This window comes from Falco naumanni, chromosome 9 (assembly GCF_017639655.2).
Source record: "Falco naumanni isolate bFalNau1 chromosome 9, bFalNau1.pat, whole genome shotgun sequence".
NCBI lineage: Eukaryota > Metazoa > Chordata > Aves > Falconiformes > Falconidae > Falco > Falco naumanni.
Genome location: NC_054062.1, coordinates 1,643,718 through 1,668,177, shown reverse-complemented (window position 1 = coordinate 1,668,177; position 24,460 = coordinate 1,643,718). Strand labels below are relative to the sequence as shown.

Here is a 24,460-nt window from a genome sequence, read left to right as displayed (position 1 = left end):
AATGTTGCAGACAACTTTCCTAGGTGAAGACTCCAGGCAATAACTGTAAAATTTAGGGGAACACTTTCACAACCACTTCTCCCTCCAGAGAAACCAGAAAAGGTGTTGTATCTTTAAAGCAAACAACAAACAGCACTGAGCTATCTGCAAAGTGCTCATTCTTATTTTCCTCCAGTACCATTTCAAATGTCAGCACTTAAACCTCAATATTTTGTCCTTCACAGCACGCACAAAAAGCTTATCAATCTATTCCACTTCTTAGCACGTATAACACTATAGCGTGCCATCACTAAGTGTCCCTCAAGTACCTAGTTTCATTTATATTTGTACCTCAGCTGGTTCCCGTTTCACACAAGCAAAAAGTTGGGTCAGCACTTGGTCAATACACATCTTGACACTTTCAGTATTCCAACTGATAAAGAAAAACAGTGCTTGAGTTTTCTGACATACATAAGGGTTATATATGAAGAATTTCTGGCATAAGATGCCAGCTGTGATTCTCTTAGTATTTTGTAGCCTAAATGGCAAAAGTATTTTTTAATACACTATAAATTCCAGATGTGCTACTCCCAGACAAGTTTAAAACATTGCACATTTGACTTCTTGAAGTAAATCAAATATTACTTTCTTCTTCCATTAGCACTATGTTTTTCTGGTCCTGTGAACACTTACACTGATCTACCAGCATGTAATTATAGAAGATCCTGCTAACACTGGATCCCAAGAGGAAGGGCAAAGAAGCAGGGAGGGGGGAAGACATTCTTCATCACTCTCCACACAGCTTTCCCTTCAGTGGTCCAATCCTGACAATTTGTTTCAGCACCTTAGGAACTCTTTTCACACAAGCTATAGAGGTGACGGCTAAAGTACCTCTGAAAGAAACTGGTTTTATAACTCCTTCCCAGCTCAAGTCACTCAGGAGAGCAACTGTGTTCACACAGATGACTAACAGAAAGAGGAAGGCAGGAAAGAGAGAACATGAGAGCCAGGTTGTAATTACTATCATGGCACATAAAGTGCTGTAGCAAAACTTATTAACACAGTTTCCTAATTTTATGCCACTGTAGATTTCAGATTTGCAGTTTTCAATCTGTATGCTTTTACAAAAACTGTCTGGAAAACACTGTAAACCTTGCTTTGGTCCTACCATAACACAAAACCCATGAGATGAAAGCCTCCAGCCAACAGAACTTTCTGTTACCAGGCTGGCAATTATGCAGTTACAGTGTAGCTGCCTGCAGGGTTCAGTCACAAATGGACAGGAAAGGATAATCCAAAGCATAAGGAATCATAACAATCTTTTGATCTCCTCTCCAGACTCACATCCCCAAACTAACTAAGCTTTACTAGAAGGCTTGCCAGGCATGTATTTTATCCTACATATCAGGGAAAAAAAAGTGCGCCCCAAAGTATTAAGATTTGAGTTTATACATTTTCCCCACCTAGTTACAGAACAACCCACACACCTTTCCCATTACCTGCCAAAAAAAGCAAAGCCAGTGCTTTGCAAAGCACAATCAAAACCATGAAGTCGAAACACACTGTTTCTCTTCCCATTAGATTTACCAACCTCAAGAGATACATCACTGGGACTGAAGAGCACATAGATGCCATGAAAGCAGTAAGTGAACACAGATGGCAGAGACCAGCTCTACTCAGCAATGGTTCGAGACAGCAGCAAGCAGGGGGTAAACCAGCAAAGTTACAGATGCTGTAAAGTAGGATGTGCTCATGTCACATGCATACTTTTCAGACAACTTTTAAAGATGATTTTGCTATCATGGAGCACATAAATTGGTTGCCGTGTTGCTATTCATTTAAGAGCCGAATAGGTAAGACGGCCAGTAATGCTCTCATGTACCTGAGGGTAGGATCAAACTGTTAAGACCTCTATCCATTCCAACTCTTCACACTTCAACAATAAAGAATTCCAGTAGTTCGAAACATCACTGCCAAGAGTTCTGACCTGTCTTTCTCAGCTTCTGTAATCATATCCACATCCTTTCCAGGGCCATTCATAATTGAAGAAAGTTTCTGCTCAGCAGCTATTCTCAGAGCTTTCTCCTTCTCTGTCATTGCAGTGGCTTTTTCCACTTCATCTTGGACAGCTTTAAGATTCTGTAATTAAAACACACAATCCTGATGCCTATAAGAACAAAATACTCTCAACATTTTTCATGTATTGAAGCTTCTTCTAACAAACATATGTTGGTATGCTTAATTTAGCAACTTTTACCAAGTAGTTCAAGCGCTTTGCAGATGCTTCCAAACTCTGTGTCCGCATTTTCAACATTAATCCATTTTCTGTGGTGCATAAAGGAGGACAGTTTCAAAGAAATAAAACAAATACCCTAAGCAACAGCAGAACTGGAAATGAAAGTGCCCCCATGCCATGCCTTTAGCCTTAGCTGTGATAATTTGGCTTTGTTCCACTGTCTTAAATTGAATAGGTTAAAAGGCTTTTTTATTCAGAGATGAAATTAATATTCACAGGCTTGTTGTAACTAACTGGAACTCTTCCCAACATAATTTATAATATTTTGCAAGAATTGATGAAGTATGAACCAGATATTTTTCCCTTGAACAGCAACAGAAACAGAGACAACGCTCAGCAATTACAGGCAACTTCCTCTATGAGACTCAACTCATGAAGATGGGGAACACCAAGATAAAAAAACTACATCTGTCATAGACTATATCAGATTTGTTTCAGATGTTTATTTTTATGTTGTAAGCCTCCCTGCTGTGCTCACTGAATTTTTATTTCTACAAAATAAAAGCATCCTTGCAGTATAACAAGGATGTTATACTCTCTCCTCCCAGTCTATACCAAAAAGCACATCTCTTTGGGGGAAGGTGAGGAAAAGGTCCTTCTCCACTCAACTCCTGACCTGAAGAGCAGTTCTGCCAGCATTCATCTTTCATTCAAAAACTGTGAAGGAAATTAATCGTTGTTAACATTACCTGGATCTATACAATTATAACAGTGCTATGTAAACGAGTGACTACTACTACTCTGCAGTGTTTACATTCATCAGAATAATAAAATTAGCAGAGGCCAACACTGTCTTCAGGCTACAGAAAATGCTGTATCACCAGTAGATTAGAATATTTACCCTTCTGCCTGTGAGATCTGGGAAACACCAGTCTGACTGGCTGTTTCGGTACAGAGCAAGTGATTTCAGAACTTCACTACCCATCCAATAGCACGAAGAACACTTTGAGAAATTCAGTTCCACTAAACTGAAAAAAGGTCATGGAGATTAACCCCCTCCTCCCCCCTGAAGGAGCTCACTGCTTTGTGAATACTGCTAAATCATCCTGATAGAAAATACCACGGGGAGATTGCTACCAATACTTTCCATGACCAATTCACTCTTTAGGGATGGGAAAGCAAATATTGGAATATACACACCTGTGCTGTTTCTATTTACTTACAGGAAGAGCACCAGATGTTTATCCCCCTCACAAACACAGCTACAAAATCCCACACCTCCAGGTAAGTGTATGCAGTCAACGATGCTAAACAATCATCAGCTTATGTATCTCTAGAATCTGACACAAACATTTCCAGCACAGACCATTCAATATCAAATTTGTTCTTTACAAGAAACCGAATTTCTTGCTTCTGAGGAAGCATGTTATTCATACAAAGAAATTTATGTTTTTGCCTTTACACTACAAAATGAGGAGAATGTGAAACAATTCCCCTGTAAAGGTATCAGCAATGGCTCAACAATAAATACAGGAATAAACTGTCTCAACCACAAACAGCAAGGCATTAAAAAAAAGATATTGTTAAGAATAACCCTGTGGAACAGAAGAACGTTACATAAAAAGGTGATATAGTGACAGCAGAAGCCAACAATACTTGGCAGATAAAGGTCAGTCTAACCACAGAGCATAAGGCATGCAGGCAGAAGGGAGGGAAGTGCCCACTGGTTCACCTGCGCAGAAGGAGGTGACCTCTCTCAGCCTGTAATGAACACACGCGAGCGGAGACACAGAAAGCCACAGAATCTCAGATTTACACCACAATACTGAGGTCCCATATAAAGATGGAAGTGACAGGAGCACTCACAGAGTGGTTTCAGCTACTTATGAAGCTGAGACCTTATCAGTAAAAGCATTCAAAATCCAGCCCCTCTTCCTCTAAACAAACACTGCAGTTCTGAAAATGTAGCCTCCTCACACTGGAATTCAGGAATCAGAGGTTTGTTCTGAATGTACCTAAACAGCACCAACAGGTACAAATTTCCTAAAGAACTGCTACCCTCAAATTTGACACTTCAAAAGCAGCTAAAAACACCTTCCTTTCCATTGGTTTTTGGGGGGTTGTGTTTTGGGATTTTTTTCTGGTTTTGTACTGGCTACTTTTCAGGAAAGGTTAAACAAGTTTGAAAATTGTTTTCTACAATTTTCACATGTAAGCATCAGGTAGATACAGGTAGACCACAGTATCAAATCTCAGACAACAGTACAAAGACAGTACTGATTTCTAACTATTCCTTCAGTTTCAGCCACTCACCTCTTCCAGAGAGTTAATTCTGCTAGTCAGGATTTCTTCCATTTCTTGCATCTTCTTTTGTGCCTCTTCTTTTACCCGCTGTATTTCAGCATCACCACCCTGGGCCAAGCTTTCAACTGCCTTACTGAAAGACCATAATATAGACAGAAATCCCATTGCATATCAAAGTGCAAAAACTAAAAGTGCTAGTAGCTGACAGATTAAGCACAAACAAGTGTCTTCCACATTATCTGTGCCTGCTTGTCACTTTAAGGTTAAATAAGAACATCTACACACTACATAGCAATTGCAGTGGTATAGTCTGAGAGTTCCACAAAGCCTTGTCACAGCGGATAAGCAAGCACATCATACGTATGATGAAAAAGTGTAATATAGCCTTCATATTTTTAAAGCTTCCAAATATAGTATCAAGCCTTTGGTAGAGTTGTATTTTCTAAAGAAAGCAACACTGGAGAACAAACTGAAGATACACAACTGCTGAGATCTCTCCCATTGCCTTTTCAGTAATTGTCAATACCTTGTAAGAAAAGAACAGCTAGCGTTTCCTTACTAAACAAAGGATGACCACTTGTTTATGATTTCCCCCCAAATTTTGCTTTGTATTATGAACTTGCACAAGGGTCCATTCAAAGTCCAGCAATACTCTATGACGGCTACCTGGAGAGACCAAACAAAAATTAATCTGGTTCTCAGAATCTACCTGAACCTAGGCCTCTCTGAATTACTGAGAAAAGGCTAACTGGTAACAATTCAGTGCCACGTGTGTATGCCACACAAAATGCCATTGAAACTGAGGCCATGTAGCAGTCAGTAACTGTCATTCATTGCCAACCTGGGTTAGTTCTGAACCAGACACCTAAAAGGAAGCAGTTTAACAGGCTACTGCCAGCCCTACAGTCATTCCATTCCCCCCGCAAAGCATACTCCATCTTGCCCATACCATAAAACAATGTAGCACTATGTAATTTCAAAGTAAGTAACAGTGATTTAGAAAAGAGGTTCTAACAGGAAAGCAGAAATTTAAAGTATATTCATTTTTATATCATGAAAAACACAAGATTCAGTCTAGGTTAGTTCTGAACTGCTTCTTCAGCCCTACCAAGAAATGTTTTGTGCCACATCATCTCAATCCAGTGCTGTAAAAAAAACAAAAGTCCACCTCTTCACCTCTTGAGACAATTAAGCTCTTAACTAAACTTCTACAATAGTAATGCTAAACCATTCCCAATTACAGTAATTTACCTGAAAAATACAGAAGATCGAAGGATAATATCAAAGTTACACTGGACAGTGCAAGTACGTTAACATCATTGTGCATACATACCACTTCTGTAACGAATGAAGCAATTTCTAGATAATGCCCTTAAAATACTACTTTGGGATCCTGATATTCCTAAAACATTAGGGAAAAAAAAATAGAAGCAAAATCTTTGAAATCCTAGGTAACAGACATTAAGAAATATGTTGGTACTTACGAGGCTTTGATGAGTAGTTTCTCTCTCTCCTGCAGATCATGCTTCAGACTTTCTATCTCAACTTTCAGCTCAATGTTCTAGGACAAAAGAATGTAAGTGTCTGGAGAGAATGCAAAGGTCACCCAACCCAAAAGTTATTGGCAATGTGTAGATTACTTTTATTTGGACCACCTAATATAAAGTATCATTGGGCTAAGAATAGCATAGAGACATTTTAACTCAACAGACATATTATGTAAGGTTCAAGACTTTCAAAAACCTGAAAAAGCATTTAGGACCATTGTATCCAAGCAATACACATCCCCTACACACACGTGCACACACACTTTACTGTAACAGGGAGTACTGCACATAAACTTGGGAGTTTCTAGGGCTTCCATGCATGGTTTTTCTTTAAGCTATGACATACCTTTCTTTTTATTTTAAAAAACTGATTCCATCAACTATTGATGCTTTTAATAATCTTAAAATCATTTTGTTATAGCCTGAGAAAACTACTCATGACATAAGCACACATCGCACAAAAGACACTTGGCCTGCAAGCTGACAGATACCATTTAAATACATTAGCAATTACAAGACCAACACCTGTGCAGAAGACCAGGACAGAAGACCAATTAGAAATATTCAGCTGAAACCATGACATAGCTAAACATTAATTCATGTACTGCACTACTGCAACAAGCATCAAGGGAGACTTAAGTTTCCATATTATTACAGAAAAGAGACCTGATGGAAGCATCTGTTTTAAATAACATGCTACTGTGTAACCAAAATGACTCCTTTTCCCTTCTAGAATGCAGGCATCACGAAAAGGTCTAAGAAATGGTTACCACCGTCCGCAACCATGACCTAATAAAGATCATAAAGATGCAAGACATGCCACTCAACTGAAATCCTTCTTCCAACTTAGAAAGGTACCGGTTTCTTCTACAAACCAACAAAGGAACCTAACAGGTTTCCTGAATCCTATACAAATACACACTCTTTCAATTTACAGCAGAAGTGGAAGCTATACACAACCCTAATACAACTTCACAGGAAGCAACTCCGAGCTGGAGTGCCCCAACAACCTTCAAGCAGCTGTACTGACATCTGATAAACCCAGGAAAGAATAGAGGGGCAAACTGAGCTGCCAGGTAGTAAAAAGCAGAGTAACTACACACCAAATCCAGGAGAAGCATACTGCTTCTTTTATTCCCCATGCAGTATATGACTTCAGTAGCACAACTACCAAATTTTCACAACCACTTACTACTGGAAACACATAACATTTCTTGGTCTGTCCCTTCATTACACACACACATTTGAAACGAATTTTTCCACTTATATTGGTCATTTTGACCTAATCCTTTTCAGTAATAAAACAGTTATCATAACAAAATCTCCAACAAGAAAAGACGACTGAAAAGTTAGGTAAAACAATCTCCCCACAAAACAAACTCTTCAAAAAGATATCTAGTTCTATTAGATTATTCTAAATGCATACGATTTTGTATATTTCTTCCGTGGGACCATCAAACTTCTGCTGCATTCGCTCCTCCAGAAAGTATATACGAAGCTTCAGGTTGAAGTTCTCTTTTTTCAGGTCAGTGATTTGCTGTGAATTAAGAAAGAAAATGAGCAAGTTATGTCATGTGTTTCAAACCAAGTAAAATAAAGACTAAGAACTGCTATGATTTGGGTTTGCTCTCCACAGTGCAAGATTAGAATTCAACCCACTGGACACAGTTGAACGCATACATATGTGTGGGTGATATACACACACATATATACATATTCAAATTGTGAAAGTGTTGATAGAAGTGTATGACACCCAAGTCAAAATGAAACACCCATCACTCCAAGAGAGTGTCACCCAGTGAGCAGAAAATACTCCAAGTGCTCCAACAGATTTCTACCTTCTACAGCTTCAGCACATATCACAGAACATATTTTTCTCCCACCAACCCACCCCATCCGTAACATTTTTTTCCACCATCTCCATTCCTCACCTGAACAAGAAGAAATCCCACCCCAGCTTACCCCTTCTGAATGTTTTGGGGTTTGCTTTTCTGTTTTGGGTTTAAGATATATAGACACATTGGTATCCACAAACTTTGTGTGTTTGGGTAAGATGTTATAGTTTAGCTTGGGTTGATTTCTAGCCCTGCAAAACTCTGAGACACTAGCACTTAGGCAAATAACAATTATAACATTTTTTTAAAAATATATATATAATACATGCTGTTGTGCAGACAGTGCTCTTTAGAATATTCCTTAAGTCCTAAAACATTGTCTGACTTTACACAAAAAGAAACCAAAAGAGTTTTTTCAATCTGAAAATATTAAGTAGTTCTTTCTTCTACAGAACAGAACTTGAACAAAGCATGAGATGTCATCTTGAAACAGAAGTATTTCCTTTGCAAAAGCTTGGGATAGTAGCCTTATTCACGGGAAGAAAAGCCACAAGCACACAAGGCATGTGAGCCCAATCAAACACCAATAAAACCTTTATCCCATCCCATATTTCACAGTGTAATTCTTTGGGAAAAAAAATTGCTTATGATTTTTAACCTTCCTAGTAGAAGCAGTAACATAGTTGATGGTTTCATTAAAGAAAAGAGACTCTAAATTTTTTTTAAGAGGCTAAGCATAAAACATTCATTCAAATAAGACTGTGTCCCCTGCCAGATGCTTTCAGCAAAAGGAAATCTAATATGTTATAGAGCTACTAATAAAATATTTATGTACACTTCTCCAGAACAGTATAGTACCATTTGTAAAAATTATTAGCGATACAATTCTTCAAATATTTGGCTTGTGAAACCCAAGATTATTTTCTGCAACTGCACTCAGAACCTGCATCTGCAAACAATTCTTCAGTTTAATAATCCTTCCCCAGCAAGGTGCCTCGTCATTATTCACACAAGTAAATATCACCCAAGCAACTGAAAATATGCTTGACTACATAAACTTTGTGGCCCATTCACACATCCTGAAGAAGCCTGTCTTTAGAAGCAGTAACAACACATACATTTAACATTATCTTTGTTTCCCTACAGTTCCAATTGGATGATCACAAACAGTAGTGGATATAAACTTGAACTATGCAAGTTGTAGCTGCTTAAAGCATGACACCTCATGACTCTCATGAGGTGTCTCGAGTAACTGGAATGTCTCTTTTGCAGCATTCAAATAGATGTAAACTTGAAAACAATGCAACTTTGAACTTCAAGTCACAGATCCCAATGCAGAACATTGCTCAAAACTGAAATCCTTATTCAGAGTAATCAAACAAATTAAAAAATTTTTAAACAAAGCAAGGCTACAGAACTGTGCTAGATCTTGCATGTCTTGCTGGCAAGTTTAGCACTAATGTTCAACTAGTGAGAGCAGACCTTGTAGTGTTTGGTTTGTAGGGTCTTTTCTTGTCAGGTTTGGTTGGGTGTTTTTGGGGTGGAGGGGGTGGGGGGCTGAGGTGTTTAAGCTGTCAGTAGATCATTCCTAACAGTCTCCATTCATTCAGAAGAGTTCAAGCGCCAAAGACACTCTGAAATTGTATCAGCTGAACTTCTGGTTTAATCTTCAAACATACAATACGTTTACAAGTCAAATGGAAAAACAATTTCTGAAGAACACAGCATACCTTAATTCTACTCTTGTGTATTTCAGTGGCAATAGAATTAAACTAAAGAGCTTAAGGGTACTTCTTTCAAAAGGCAAACAAAAACTATGCAATCATAAACCAAGATGTGAAACAAATGTTGTCTCTGACATTCAGTTTCTCAGAGGAAAGTTAATTCATGCAGACTACAATTAAAAAGTTATAGCTTAATAAAAAGCAATGTATAAAATGTGAACTTGTTCACACTGCAAAAGGATTTTAATGGCAATGCTCTAGACCTACACATTTAAAGACTCTGTCTTAATTCCTTATGCATTTTGATTTCTGTATTTAAAAAAGGAATGAAGGAAGAGAAATAGCAGACAATTGTTGAAAAAACGACAATGCAATACACTCTACACAGAATATTCCACACCACAGAGTGCAGAGTGGCAAATAACACCTGCCCAGCTCTGTTCAGCTCCTTTCCAAGTCTGCATAGAGCCACTTTTATGCAAAATGGCATCTGTCAGCAGAGGCTGCAGTTTCACAATGCAACACAGTTTTTGCCAGCAGAGGCCATTTTACAAGACAGCAAAGCTCTAACTAAGTGTGTTTGGGGAGACAAGAAAAAACCCACACATGTTATTAGTTAGTTCCCTAACTTGATACCAATCACCCTTTCTATTCATGAACATCTAATAAACCATAATGTGGCCCTTAATTAGGGATGCCTTTCACTTTGCCCATGTAATCACATTTTCTATCACAAGGTGGTTCCCCTCCATATTGCAAGAAAGTGGGACACACTATAAACACCACCAAAAAAATAATACACCTCTAATATTAATCTAGCTCAGCATCTTCTCCAGGTCTAAACATCAAAGGACCTTATCTACATGGATCCACCCTTTAGCCCATTACATCCGCCTGGTTCTCTCTGAGCTGCAAGACAAGGAGCCCACTCTTTTAATCACTTCCTTCTCATAGCCTGTATAAATAATACAGCTTCAAGATCAGCAAATTCATGCAGATAGATACAAATAAAAAAATTACACACACAAACCATCACCAGGCAGGAGACAGCAGGAACTTTACCTGTTAATTCAGATTTGGTTTAAGGTGGGATAAGAACAGCCTTACCATGTCAGTCCAAAAGCACACCTTAACGACAGCTACTACTGGATGCTCGGTATATAGTAAAAGGACAAAAAGTAAATGTCCACAAAAGCCTACCAGAAGTTTTACAACTAACTCAGTTTAACTTAAGAAGTCTGTACAAACCAGGAAGCCAGAAACCTGTGGAGAGACCCTTTCTCCTTTACCTTACACAGAACAACCAACAAAAAACAACAAATACTGCAACTTTTTCCCCTTTTCAAACAAACACTGCAGATAATAAACCACTTGCAGAAAGTATATTCCAGACTGAGATCTTTGGCACCTATCACAGTAAAAGATTTCAAGCACATACTAATGCCAAGACAGCCAATACACAAAAACAAAAGAGAAAGTGAAATAGATCGTTAAAAAAAAAAACATCCTTCAAAGGCTTTCCAAAACAAGCTTTAAATTCTGAGCAAAGAGCACAGCTTTCTCCTCAGAGGGATATAAGGCCACAAGAAACTCAAAAGAGTTTAGATGAAACACTCATTTCAAACACAGCAATGCTACAAACAGTAGCAGCAGCTACAGAAGCACATTAAAAACTGCAGACACTTGAACTGAAAATAGCAAGCCACCGCCTTTATCAGTAGCAGTCATCTCAGATTTTTTGATTGTGTGAAGAAACTGTAGAAGAGAAAGCAATCACAAGTACTTGAGTTAAATGACTTAAAACTTTTTACAGGGGAGTTGTCCTGCAACACAGCTATACCCCAATGAAATCATCATTCAGCAATTATAAACAATCGGCTTATTCAATTTAAATAAACAACACAATTATCATATTTTTAAAAATCTAATGTTTTCCTTTACATTCTATTAAATGCATTGTCACAATGCTACTAGACCTTTTCAACAAAAGTATTCCAAGCACGCTCAGACATAATTATGAAGTTAAAAGGTATTATACGGCAGGCAATGAAATAAAAGGCCAAATCCTGTACTAGCCTAAATGAAAATAAACTTGATGCTTCATTAAAATAAATCAACTGCAGACTTGCAAATCATGTTCCCATGTTTATGGTGTTTGCGTGAACTTTTAAGCAGAGGGTGCCCATTTTTGTTTCACAACTTAAGAGCAGCAGTTGGCTAGTCTCAAAAAATTTTTGCCTCTTGTTTTTAAAGCAACACTGAAGAAACGGAGGTTCAAAGCACAGCCAGCTGGTCACATCTCCAACAGATCTGTTGTTGATTGACACAAACTAAGAACCTGACCCAGAGAGTCAACACTTTAGCCAGCATGTCAGAAATATCTTGGCCATAAATCCATTGCCAAGTCTTATATTAAAAGTCTGCTTACATTTTCATAGTCCTTCATGGTCCGAGCTCTAGTTGGTGAGACTGTATCTTCTGCCACATCTGGTAACACTAGACATTCAAGAAGACAGAACAAGTTCAGACAGCTGAATCTCTAAGCTAGGCTTCAATTTGAAAACAGCAAAGGCCTACACCATCTAAACACAATAAAAGTACACCACCTTTTGGGGAAGTGAAGGAAGCAATTTTTTTGCCCCTTGTTTAATGTCATACGTTACTGCTACCATGTTGTTAGTATCTAGATTTCTTCCCGGTCACCCTAAGCTGTCTATCACATAAAGCTCCCAAATTCCAACATCACCCATTTAAATCAAGACGTACACTGAAATTAAGCTACGTGAGGTGCACTTTCAAGAACAAGTCCTCACAGCAACTATACAGAGGACTCCCGTATCAGAATCAAGTCCTTTTAAAACTACTAGAAAGCAGTTCAAATCTTTCAGTATCTAACTGGTCACAGGACAGGCCTCCACCTTAGACTCAGTGAAACCACAGAGAAAATGGCCAGTATCTGTGTTCCTAAACTGTAGTCCCTCCTGAATCTATATGTACCTAAACTTCTGTTTGCACACACCTTCTGTATCAGCCACATTTAACAGCACCACATAACTTGTTTCCACTCAAATCCGCGAGTAAACTTTTAATGAGAATAATGACATTGTATAAAACATTCAGCACTTGCATCATCTTTAATATAAAGAGTTACCTGAGGACTCACACTAACTAGAAGAAAATATTTTATTTAAAGTACTTCCAAAATTGTGAGGCAACTATGAAGAGTCTTGAAGATAGCCCAAAGAACACCAGCCAGTGGTTTTCAAATCTTGACATTCTAATTAATTTCACAGGACAGTTCTCCTGGAGCACATGCAGAATACAGTAACATTACTTTGCCACATTTACAAGTTTCTTAGATTTGCTTCTTTTCACGAGCAAATAGCTCTTCCTGGTAAACCATCCAATTTGCCATAGTTTCAGTTACCTACCTCACCTATACAATGAAGTCGGCCAAGTTATGTTGCTGGATACATGCATGCATAAAGAGACATCAAAAGCATACACCTCAAATTTACATAACAGAACACGCAACAGCTAACACCACAGACAGAAAGTTTCAAAATAGTACTACTCAGCCATTTTGCTTTAAAATAAGCGTTTCAAGCAAGTCTCCCGAGAGAAGTGGGGGTGTTTAGCCTGAGGAAAAGGAGGCTCAGGGGAGCCCTTACCGCTCTCTACAACTGCGTGACAGGAGGTTGCAGCAAGGTGGGGGTCGGTCTCTTCTCCCAGTAAGCAACAGGATGAGACAAAACGACCTCAAGTTGTGCCAGGGGAGGTTTAGATCGGATACTGGGAAGAGTCTTCACTGACAGGGTGGTCAGGCACTGGCACAGGCTGCCCAGGGAGGCGGTGGGGCCACCATCCCCTGGACTATCTGAAAGGTGTGTAGATGTGGCGCTGGGGGACACGGTTTAGTGGTGGGCTTGACAGTTAACAGTTAGACTCAATGACCTTAAATGTCTTTTCCAGCCTAAGGGGTTCTATGATTTCATGGCCAACGTATAGAAAAACGTACTGAATGCCGGCTCCTGCTCAGCAGGGCGCAGGCAGGAGGCCACCCCGCAGCCTGACCGGGAAACCGCTGGGCCCAGAGGGGGCCCCTGGGCGGCAGCAGCTGGGCTGGAAAACCTGATGCTCCAAGCAGGCAACTTCCCTGCGGCTCAGCAGGCCCCGGAGGCGCAGCGCGGCCCGGCGGGATGTTCCAGGCACGTTAAACACAGGCTCCACAGGACGGCTGAGCACCTTACGTAAGGCTCGGCGCCACACCGGCCGCAGGCAACGCGGCCACAGCAACTGCGGCGGCTGGCGTTTCATAGCCTTAAAGAGACAGTCGCTTACAAAAAGTTGCATCCCTTAAAGACATCTCCTGGCTTTTTGCCTCAGGCGTGAGGCGTTTCCCCTCAGGTTTTGGGGGCCGCACGAAGCCCCGTGCCCCCGACAGAGCCGCGGGGGGCTCCCGCCCGCGATCCAGCCTTACCGTCGCCGCCGGCCAGGCCGGGCTGGGGGTCCCCGCGGGAGATGTCCGGCAGCTGGGAGACTCTGACGCTGAGGAAGAAGGAGAAGGACACCGCTGAGCAGCCGAAAGCCGAGGGGGTGCCACTGCCGCCCAGCACCCGCCCGGGGCCGACAGGCCCAGCCCCGCCACATGCACCCGCGGGGGCGGCAAGCCCGGCGCCTGCCGTGAGGCCAGCCCCGCCCGCCTACCTGCCCTCGAACACCACCGGCAGCGTCAGGTCCTCCCCCGGCAACGAGTCCATGGCGCGGCCGGTCCCGCCGGCAGCCAGAGCCGCAGCGCCTTTGTGCGCGGCTTTGGCGGCTTCACTGGAATTCAAACGGGCGCAATCGCTTCCGCCATCTTTGCGTCGACGGAGGTGAAGCCGCTGAAGCCACCGCGGAAGAACGTACGGGGCGGGCGCAATGGAAATGGAAGGGAAGCCGCCATATTTATTGCGGGCGGTGGCTGAATCGGGTGGGCAGGCACCATATTGGCTGAGGGCAGAGCGGGGCGGGGTACGGTGGAGACTGCCAACAGGGCAAGGGGGAGGAGGCCGTCGGGCGCCATCTTGAGTGAGGGAAGCAACAGTGACGTCCACTAGCCGCCATCTTTTTTCAAAGGAAAATAGGCGGCGAGACGCCGCGATCTTTAGTGAGGGAAGCCGTGCTCGCCCTTGGCGTGTGGGGCGATGTGCCTGGAGGGCCTGGGCGGGAACAGTGCTGCGGGCGCGGCCGGGCGGTGGCGAGTGGCCCCCCGGTGCCTCCGGGCCCGGCTCCAAGAAAGAAGCGTGTGGAAGCGGCTTCTGCAGGGGTGTGCCGGGCCCCTCGCAGTGCCCCTGCCGCTAATTGTTTCCATGTCCTCCATGGCGCCAAACCGCCATCAGACGTGGGGAGAGAAATAATTACGCTTCAGTTTCAAATTCTAGTCACTGTTCGTTGTAACTGGCAGAGGTGGTGATCTGGGAAGCCAGCTGTCACCAGCTGCCCTGCACTGAGGCAGGCTGATTCAGAAACAATTGGGGTTTTTTTTGTAAAGCTGAGCATTGCAGCTCTCCCGCTTTTTCAGGGAGAAAATGCAATTATGTTGAAGGATTCAGGGCTGGAAATGCTAAGCTGCATTAAATACTGCCATCATTCCCTCCCCCCCCCCCCCCCCTCCCAAGCACCACGGCCCCTGGGGCAGCCGTGGAGGGAGCAGGGAGCTCCAAACCTTGCCTTGCTCCTCACTCTCTTTGACCCCTTTTTTAATTCCTTATTGGAAACTTGTGTGTGGGATTGGAATACTTCCCTGCACTATTTACAGCCCCAGCTGGGGCACAGTATGAGCACTTAACTGTCAGCATTACCTGTCCCACGAGGAGGCCCCATGCCGAGGCACTGGCCTGGCTCTTGCCCACGGGAGTAGCCACGTGCTTTGGCATTAGGTTTGGATCCTCCTCAGCACCTAGTGTGTCAGGTGCCCCTTGCTGTCATCTGGGCTGTCTCAAGGGGCTTCTCACCTACCCAGGAAATAGGCCATGGATAAGGGCTGACCAGGGGCCATGGGCAGCTGTGGGTTTATTCATCCAAATCATCATGGTGCCCTGTTGGCTCCATTTTCTCCATGTACCTGCACCAGTTCTATTTGCTGTCCAACACAGATCAAAGTTCATCACAGAAAAAATGGCAGTGGCCATTGCAACCCTTGGATGTGTATAGTCATGGTGGGCTTCCCAGCCCTAATGTGTCTTTCAATTTGATGTGTACAAGTCCATGATGGTACATCTGTTAGTGCTCCAAACTGCCAGGAAATGCCAGGCACTACTTAGCACAACAAAGCTCTTAATCTCTTATCCTATCCAACTGGACATGCCTCATGCTTTGCATTTGAGGTCTGATGACCCTAAGAGATGTTTGGTCCCTTTGACTCCCCCATGGCCCTTGAGAGACATTTGTCACCTTATATGACTGGGTCCCCTTTTGCAGCGGCCTCACCTTCTGCCAAGCTGAAGTTAAGTTTGTAAAATCGGGTTTGCCATATGGCACTAGGATCTGCTCAGCCAGTCCGAAATGTGGCTTCACTTGTTTACAGAGGAGATCTTCATTAAATGAATGAGACCGCTTACTGAAAGGACGATACCAATTTGCTCGTGTTTAAGGTCACAGGAAGGTGTTACATATTTGATGCATGCCATTAAATCAGCATCCATCAGCCACAAGTACAGCGCAAACTGTGCACTGCTTGCATGCTATGTGCTGGCACAGCACCTCTGCCCGCAGAGTCACGGTTCATGTCCCAGCATACTATCTTGCAAAAGGAAATCAGCTGGGCCCTCCTTGTTAAGTTTTATCACTTCATGAAATGGTTGTCTGATGGAAAAAAGCATATAGATACATATACATGTATATACACACAGACATGATGGAAAGTTCCCCTGGGTTACTGCACTGCCCAACATGTCAGTCACCAAGAAGCTGCGAGGGGCAGAAGGGGCTGAGAAATGTGTTGTTCAGAAGCAGCTAACAACTTGTCTTCTGATAATCTGCTTAATGTTGTTTAACCTTGTCTTAATTAGCAGTACATTTGGGGAGATTATGCTAAATCCTCAAACCAGGAAGCTGTATTGGAACGACACTTTCCTACCTTAAAAGGCAGCCTGAGATCCTTACCACCTCAGAAACAAAGCACTAAAGGGGGTCTAGGAAAGCAATGCTTCTGGTGAGTGTAATGGTAGGGATGAGCTGACCACAAACGCCCATGGAGCAGGGTGAAAGCCCGCTGCTCAGAGCACTGTGGCTGAAGTGCAATGGTGGCACAAGCAGAGCGGATGTCACCGCCAGCCATCCTGTTTTCAAGTCCCTTCTCTGGGGACCTGGTTCAGAATTCAGTTATTCTTCCCCCTGTTAGTGTTCAGAGCAAAATTCCTCCTAAGCCAAGTCATACACAATCAAACTGTTCTGCTAATGCAAATCAGGTCTCAATGAACTCCCTGGAATATCACCAGTGTGGCCCTTACATAGCTCTGGCTCAGTAAAACATTTGAATAAACATTTAAAGTGCTCACTTAATTTATGCTGACTTACCTCTCTTCAAGTTCTTTACTTAATAAGGACCAAAGAGTTAGACATAGCATTCAGCAGAAAAGACTAGCCTTTACCATTTATATTTTCTTCCACACCAAAAAAATCAATTCCCTAACACTGACAAGTGAGACAGAAATGCAAGTTCTCCATAGCTCCTTTTGCAGACACTACCAGAACTGCTCAAAACTACTGACACCACAGATGTGGATTTCAGAGTATCTAGTAACATAAATTTCCTTTGAAAGATCCAGTGTGGTCATGAAGAAAAATCTGATACAATATCCTCTTCCAATTTCTAGCTTTGCTTTGTAGGTTTCATTTTTAGTGACTGCATACATCTCTGATAAAATATGTCTAAGTGAGTATTACAGACAATAATGGGGAAATACACATTGACTTTCTAGCTACCAAACACATTAACATAAGCAGCTGAAAGCTGGAATGGTTAATAGGCAGACATGAGATCCTAGGGCTCATTTTTTAGATGGTTTATCTGACACAATGTCAACTGTACTTACGAATATCTGATGTTAAAAAACATTTTTGTGCCATGGTTCTGATCTCACATACAGGGGTATTATGAAGGAATAATTCTCTTGGAATAAATGTCATTACTGGGATGAGATCAGATTCATTCCTGTAGGTTTCAATCCAGCTCTGTTCACTATCGGTGGAAAGACTCCTGCTGAACTTTAATGAACAAAAAACAAATGCAAAGATCCAAGTGGCATAGATACAAATTATATACATTTATTTTTATTCATTTTAAATAACATTCTTCTGTATAAATTCTGACATATATTCAAATCATAACTTTTTTTTTTTAGAAATGCATTTGTAAGCATAGCATATGCTTAGGAGACGTCTTATTTGGATGTGTAGTAAGACTGATGGGTTTCAGTTGGGAGCAAGTACAACTTTTAAGGCCCACATTTTTCTTATTTTAATCCATTCCTCTGACACATCAAGAGCAGAGTCCTGTGGGAGCTCATTTTAAAATTTCACTTTAAAGAGAAACATATTTTTATATCCTTTATTTAAAGGAGACTGTGCAAACTTTCTGCCACATTTACATTGCATGTAACGTTTAAGATAAAGATGCCGCATAGCAGTGGTTAACTGGCCCAGGATACCTGAAGGATGCTGAATATAGCCCCTCCTCTTTCACAAATGGCTTCCAGCGTGCTAAGTTTGCTCAGCCTGGTCCAAGGGAATTATCATTCCAATGGATGACATCTCCCGACAACTCCCCAGGGCTGGCGCTCCACGCAGTTATTTCTAGCTACAGTGGTTCATAAGATTTAAGATCATCTATTCACATTAACCCAATCACTTTTTTGCATGTCTGTTGCACCCTGTGCTTATCAAATGCTCTCTCCTAAGTTGTGACCCATCCAGCTTGCCCCATGCCTTTGACACATCATTGCTTTTTGCCCTTTATCTGCTCCACTATAGCCTCTTGCCTTTGGTCACTTGACTGTGGAACTGAACGCACCCCATCCAGACCAGCTGGGTCCACAGGGCCCTCACGACCCTGAGGGTCACACCTTGAGAGCTGGTTTCCCACATCCACCCAGCCCTCACCTGCCTTATCGTACCTTCTCTATTCTCTACAGCTACCGTACCATGCCGTCGACTGCCTTTCTCCGTGACAGCCACACCACTGCAGCCAGACAGCAGCATGCCCAGCTAAAAGGTGATGCATGGTGGCCCTTCAGGAATGCTGCGTGGATCTCTATTGCCACGTTGGCCCTAGAAGTTACCTAGATGCCTTCCTCTTATCTTGCTGACTTCTAGGTCGGGCCTCAGCGCAGCCCTCCAAATCCATCTCTGGTTTACCTGCCCATATCCCAGTGTGGCCTGAGCAAACTTCAACATCTGGGAAGCTTCATGGCAAGTTATAACACATGGCAGGTCGGTGGGTCCTGGTGGCCTTTAGTACCCTGGCACAGGTGTCTTAGCTCTGCACCCCCTCAAAATACAATGCCAGCCGAAGCTGACTGGAGATACAGCTGGCTCAGCTTCTTCCTCACCTCCTGTGGCACCCAGGGGACAAGCTGCGTGATTGATGGAGAGAGCGAGGAGGATCTAATCTCACATCACCAAAGTCAAACACAAAGCTGTTCATTCTTTCTTTGCAGAGGCATCAATCTCCTTTCATAAATGTTGTTCCTCTATGCCCAGGGTCTGGTTGGCTGGAGATGGCTGGCATTTTCCTGCCGAGTCATTCTGCCATCTGACAAGCACTGTCCCTGTGCCACATCCTTGCTGTGCTCCAGTCCTCGCTAAAGAGCATCCTGTGCTTTTTCTGCTGTCTGAACCTGGGCAGCCAGGTCCCCCCTGCCCAACCCAGCCTCCTGTCACATCTGTGGGGGCTGTCTAGAACCCTTCACCCAGATGTGGGAGCCACAGACAACAGCACGGCTGTACCACCCTCCCTCACAGACCAACTGTAAGGCAGCATGACCTCCTCCTTTCAAACCTGAGGCTCAAACACAAAGCATTTAATTTGGAGGTCAGAAGCAGCCCAGATGCAAACACCTCCTGTGCTGTGGTAGGCAAGGACTAGGAGAGCTCAGCATCCGAACACGCCCTGGTTTTGCAGATGGTCATTATTTCTACAGTGAGAGAAAAAAATCAAAGCCTATTACTTTTACAAAGTAGACTACAGTCATACCAAAATTTGAGGAAGAGGTGTTTTTGTGGCAAGGATGGAAAGATCTACTAAAATATTTTGGAAACATTAAAGTGAACAATCTGTCCTTCACTTTGCCTGCCAGCATTAGTCCCAGAAGCTAATGCTTCGTAAATTACCTTTCCCCACACTGTTAAGTGACCAAGTGCAAGTGTATCACTAAATCAGCACTGCTAAATAATTAGAATTTTTAGGAATTTTTTTCTATTTTGTCACCAGTCTGCTCTTTGAAAGTTTGATGAGTAACTCCAGGATTAGCAATATCCAGATGTTCTCTTCCAGTCCTCCCCATTTTATAAAAGTTAACATTGCTCTGAATGACATCAACCAAATTTATTACCTAAACTATGGGACCTCATCCAGGCCCACAGGAGGCACCAGGAACTTTTCCATCGGCTCAGGCCCATAACCAATATCACATTCTGCCCTCACCATTTCCCTTGGTCATCCTCAACTGTTTTCCTCCTTACTTGCTGTGCCTCATCTTTAAATCAGGCAGCAAGTTTCTGAGGCAGAAGTGGCATCTTTGTGCATGTGTTTAAAACACCTATTCCCTCCTCTCCCAAAGTCTTCAATGATAAGAAAAGCCTCCATGAAGCACCAGAAAGCGAATAAATAATCACCTCATTCTTCCTATCATTTCTTATCTTGAGAAATATTTACTTTTGCCTGGCTCTGAGGATGCATCAGTCAGCTCCTGCTGACCTTTAGCAGGTACTTCATTTATCCTCAGCATCCATCGCTTGCAAAGCACCAACGCACACAGAAATGCAGCTTTAGTTCTGAGGTTGGTCATGAGTTAGGTGAAATATTTGTTTCACACCCTGTTAAATGTAATGGTATTGATTTTCACGGGTCAGACCTGGCAGCTCCCCCACACAGGGAAGGGACAGTGCCTGCCTCAAGGCATGCAGGCACACTGTGGGTACCAAGCGAGGAACTCTCTGGTGCAACCTCCCTGTGCTGTGCTGCCCATTAGTTGTCCTCCCTCTGCTAACTGTCCGCCAGCCTCTCACAAAAATCGAGGGAATCTGTGAAACCTGCAGGTGTTTTTTTGACTGCTGATTCCCTACCACCACCTTGTGCTACATACATTTCCTGAAAGCATCCATGCACTTTTAGCTTTTAAGCCAAGAAGCGCAGATCGTCTCCTGCAAGCTTGTTGGTTGAAAGCCATTTCCACCCAAATCCAGGAGATTTCTGCTTTTGCCTTCCATAGGCTGCGCTCAGCCTTCCAGCAAGTCTCCCCCATCACTATGTCAGCACGGGAGAGATGGAAATGAGATCTGCTAACGTGATGAGCAGCCACTTTGGAAAAGCTCAGCTATTGTGATCAGGCTCTCAATGCATTCATGACAGTGTATTTGCTTTTTGTATAAAGACTTAAAAGCAAGTAACAGAATGGTACAACCGATTTTTGGACACCTACTAGGCCCTAGTCATGGTGACACTGGAATTCACTCTATTTTTAAAGAAATGGGAAAATTTGACAGATGCAAGTAGGGAGCACTCACATTTTCTCTAAAAAAGAAAGTTATTCAGTGACACTAGAAGAAAAGCTTTAAGCAGTCAGTGTTTGCCAGAGTCCCAGCTCCAACAATATTGCCATCTAATTTACAGTATTTTAAACAATCCTCTTTTTTTTTTTTTCTTTTTAAACAACGCCACTAACCGCTGTACAATTAAAATCTAGGTGTTAAAATATGACTTGGGGAATAGGGGAGGTTAGGGAGGGGTTCATGGTTTTGTTGTTGGGGTTTTTTTGGTTGGTCGGTTGGTTGTCTTTTTTACAAATAATTACAAATACAATTCCAAGAAGATATATTACATTTTATATACAGAACACACCATTTCTATCAGGGTAGGGTATTAAGCCTAGCTTTTATTTTTACACGGCAACCCTGAGATGTCTTGTCGTCTTCCCTTGCACAGAAACTATACAAGTTCATTAACTCCTCCTAGAAAAAAAAAATGGATTGCTATGTTTTAATAGCATCATCACCCTGTATAAATACTCAGAAAAGGAAAAGCTTAGTCTCTTCCCTAAGTCAAATATTTTTCATTACATTTTCCCGTTTCCCTGATTAGTGGAAACTGGTAACGGTGACTTTTTTCCAAGTGTGCAACTCACTCCTCTACTTGCCTTTTGGTATTACAGTGAACAGTTATTTCCCTTTTTTCTCCTCCTTTTCAAACCAGTTTATATCAGGAACTAATACATTAGCCTTCACAAATGTCTATTTCCTGAAAATCCACTGTTAATTCATTAGCTACTTTTCAAACTGAAGGATGCAGACATAAGTGTTAGGCTGGCTGAAAATCAAGTGGCTTCTGATTAATCATGGGGTACTGCTTTCTCCACCCCACCACCTCTTCACAAAAAAAATATTTTCAGATCAGCAAAATCAGGTCTGTAACAACAGTGAATTCTATGGATCTTTATGGAGGATAGGACACTGAATGCATTTCACCGTATTACCTGAAATTTGGATGTACTACGCTTTTTTTCTGTTCACCTGCAAGCTACAGCATGCCCAGCGTAAGAGTACCCGAAGAGCAAATTCCTGTGTGGAGCCTTGGCATGGATCCTGATACCCCTTCAACAAGCTCTGTAACTTTTTAAAGCCTACTCGGGAATAGCTGGATCACTTCTTCTAAGCTTTATAATTATGCATGGGAGTCGTCAGCGTTAGCTGTCCATTTGGCGCAACTTCATTCCCATCATCTTCCAACAGCCCTGAAACATCAGCGTTGGGTATGCTGTCGTGGTAGCTGCTAAAACTGATGTTGTCCTCTTTGAGTTCAATGGTCCAAAAAGGAGCATTAAGTTTTCTGTTTTGATACTCACGGTACATGTAGACAGCACCCACAAAGCCCATTAGTAGGACCACAACAATTATGATAACTGTCAAAATAATTATGTTAAACTGAGTCCATGAAACATCTGCAAAAGCAGAGGTACTATTGTCAGAGGAGCTCATAGGAAATATAGTGTGTATAGTTGTTGGTGACAATGTACTGTTTATCACGGCCGTTGAAAATGATGTTGCCTTGCTGGCATTTGGAGCAGAAGTTGTAAACTCCCTTGTTTCTGGGCCAAGAGTGGCTTCTACAAAACAAATTAAAAAACATCAATAAAATACGTTAATCTTGAATCAAACACAAACACAAGAGATTTGACATATCACAGCTATTATGGCAATTAAGTCTACACTGTTAAAGCTGGTATTTTTTCAAAATAGTTTACAAAAACGATTAGCCAAAGTTGGGTTTAGTTTTTGTAAGTAATTTTGTCTGCTAAGTGCTCACTGAGTGCAGCATTCCTATGAAAAATCTGGTGATGGATACACACAGTAGCCAAGACTCAGCATCAGCTGCGTGAGCTCGTGATGAAAGCAAGCCACCCAGCCTAGCTCACGTCCAGCCCATGAAAACGCGGCTCTATCAAGCTGAGCAAGAGTTTGGACTTGGACCCTAACGAAGGCAGAGTTTTGCTTGTGGTCTGCGTGGGCTGCACAATAAGGCTGGGAGGACACAGCAACTCCAGGAGTTAAACCTGTTACAGTTAGTATGCTAGATGTAGGGACATGTTCACAATATTATTATTCCTGCTTTACCTGTAAAAGATGATAAAAAATGAAAAAATGAACCATAAGTATTCTGCCATCACAGTGTTTAGCAACAGGTTTCAGTATTTACACCACTTTATGTAAAAGGGCAAAATAATCCCAGTTCTGCTTTTGAATGAAGAAGTCATACACAAGTCTCACGGAAACCCCCAGCCTGCACAACCGGAAGCAGAAGGTAACCAAATCTCAAGAAAAAAAAAAAAAATAAAAAACTGTAGATGTTGTTTGAAGCCTTCAAACAAAGCAGAAACCAGATTGTATCCTGTTTTGTCTACATATGAGGGATGAGAACATGGCAACTACTAAACTGTGCCACAAGCTCCGTCTTCTTCTGCAGCCTGTTCCCAGGCACAAAATAGCCAAGGACCTGCCTTGCTTCCAGCAGACATGGGATAACGCCCTTCGCAGACCGAGGAGTCAGTGACAGGGGAACACTGGAGATCTTGAAAGTGGGATGCAAATTCATTATGCCACCTTCAAACCAGTTGAGCTATAGGCCTCAGAAAGCACCATAAGACCTGAGTATTAGTCTCCCAAATATAAAATAATAAAGTGTTTTCTTCAGAGGAATAACCTCATCAACTTTAGATTCTCAAATCCAGGCAGCAGGAAGCTTCCAGAAGCTGAAGCCTCAACCAACATGTTCTCTATACCTATTGCTCCACCCGACTCTGCACCCACTTCCCCACTCTCTTCCATTTCTCTTTCTGCTGCTAGAAATGCAACTTCATTTTAAACCCACTTACAGCTGCAGCAATTACAGCTGAAGGTGCTGTGCTGTATTGATCCAGCTCTCCTGAAGAGAACGTCTACTAATTATGACTGAGGAGGAGAGTCACTTCCAAAGGACTAATTGTGCACTAAGTTGCATCTCCAATAGCAACAGGAGCTGGAAATATTCAGCACATCTCCTGCCACGAGCCCTCAGGGAAGTCCCGGGAGTTAACTCTG

At 42.3% G+C, this 24,460-nt stretch overlaps 2 protein-coding genes across 4 annotated transcripts in view; both read right to left on the bottom strand.

The window, feature by feature from the left end:
- Positions 1-14,533, bottom strand: part of CDK5RAP2 (CDK5 regulatory subunit associated protein 2) — an 83,207-nt gene extending 68,674 nt beyond the window's left edge. The window contains exons 1-7 of one of the 3 annotated variants that reach the window (XM_040607749.1): positions 14,333-14,533; positions 14,106-14,173; positions 12,054-12,121; positions 7,493-7,603; positions 6,004-6,080; positions 4,529-4,652; positions 1,967-2,118 (exon numbers count right to left, since the gene is read on the bottom strand). In XM_040607749.1, coding sequence (XP_040463683.1) covers positions 1,967-2,118; positions 4,529-4,652; positions 6,004-6,080; positions 7,493-7,603; positions 12,054-12,121; positions 14,106-14,173; positions 14,333-14,385 — 653 coding nt within the window. In that variant the 5' untranslated portion in view covers positions 14,386-14,533. The other 2 variants (XM_040607751.1, XM_040607752.1) reach the window with 2 other exon arrangements.
- Positions 14,534-21,225: 6,692 nt separating this feature from the next.
- Positions 21,226-24,460, bottom strand: part of MEGF9 (multiple EGF like domains 9) — a 76,152-nt gene continuing 72,917 nt past the window's right edge. Inside the window, exon 7 of the mRNA XM_040606590.1 lies at positions 21,226-22,989. Within this exon, the coding sequence (XP_040462524.1) occupies positions 22,535-22,989 (455 nt within the window). The 3' untranslated portion in view covers positions 21,226-22,534. The remainder of the gene's footprint in view (positions 22,990-24,460) is intronic.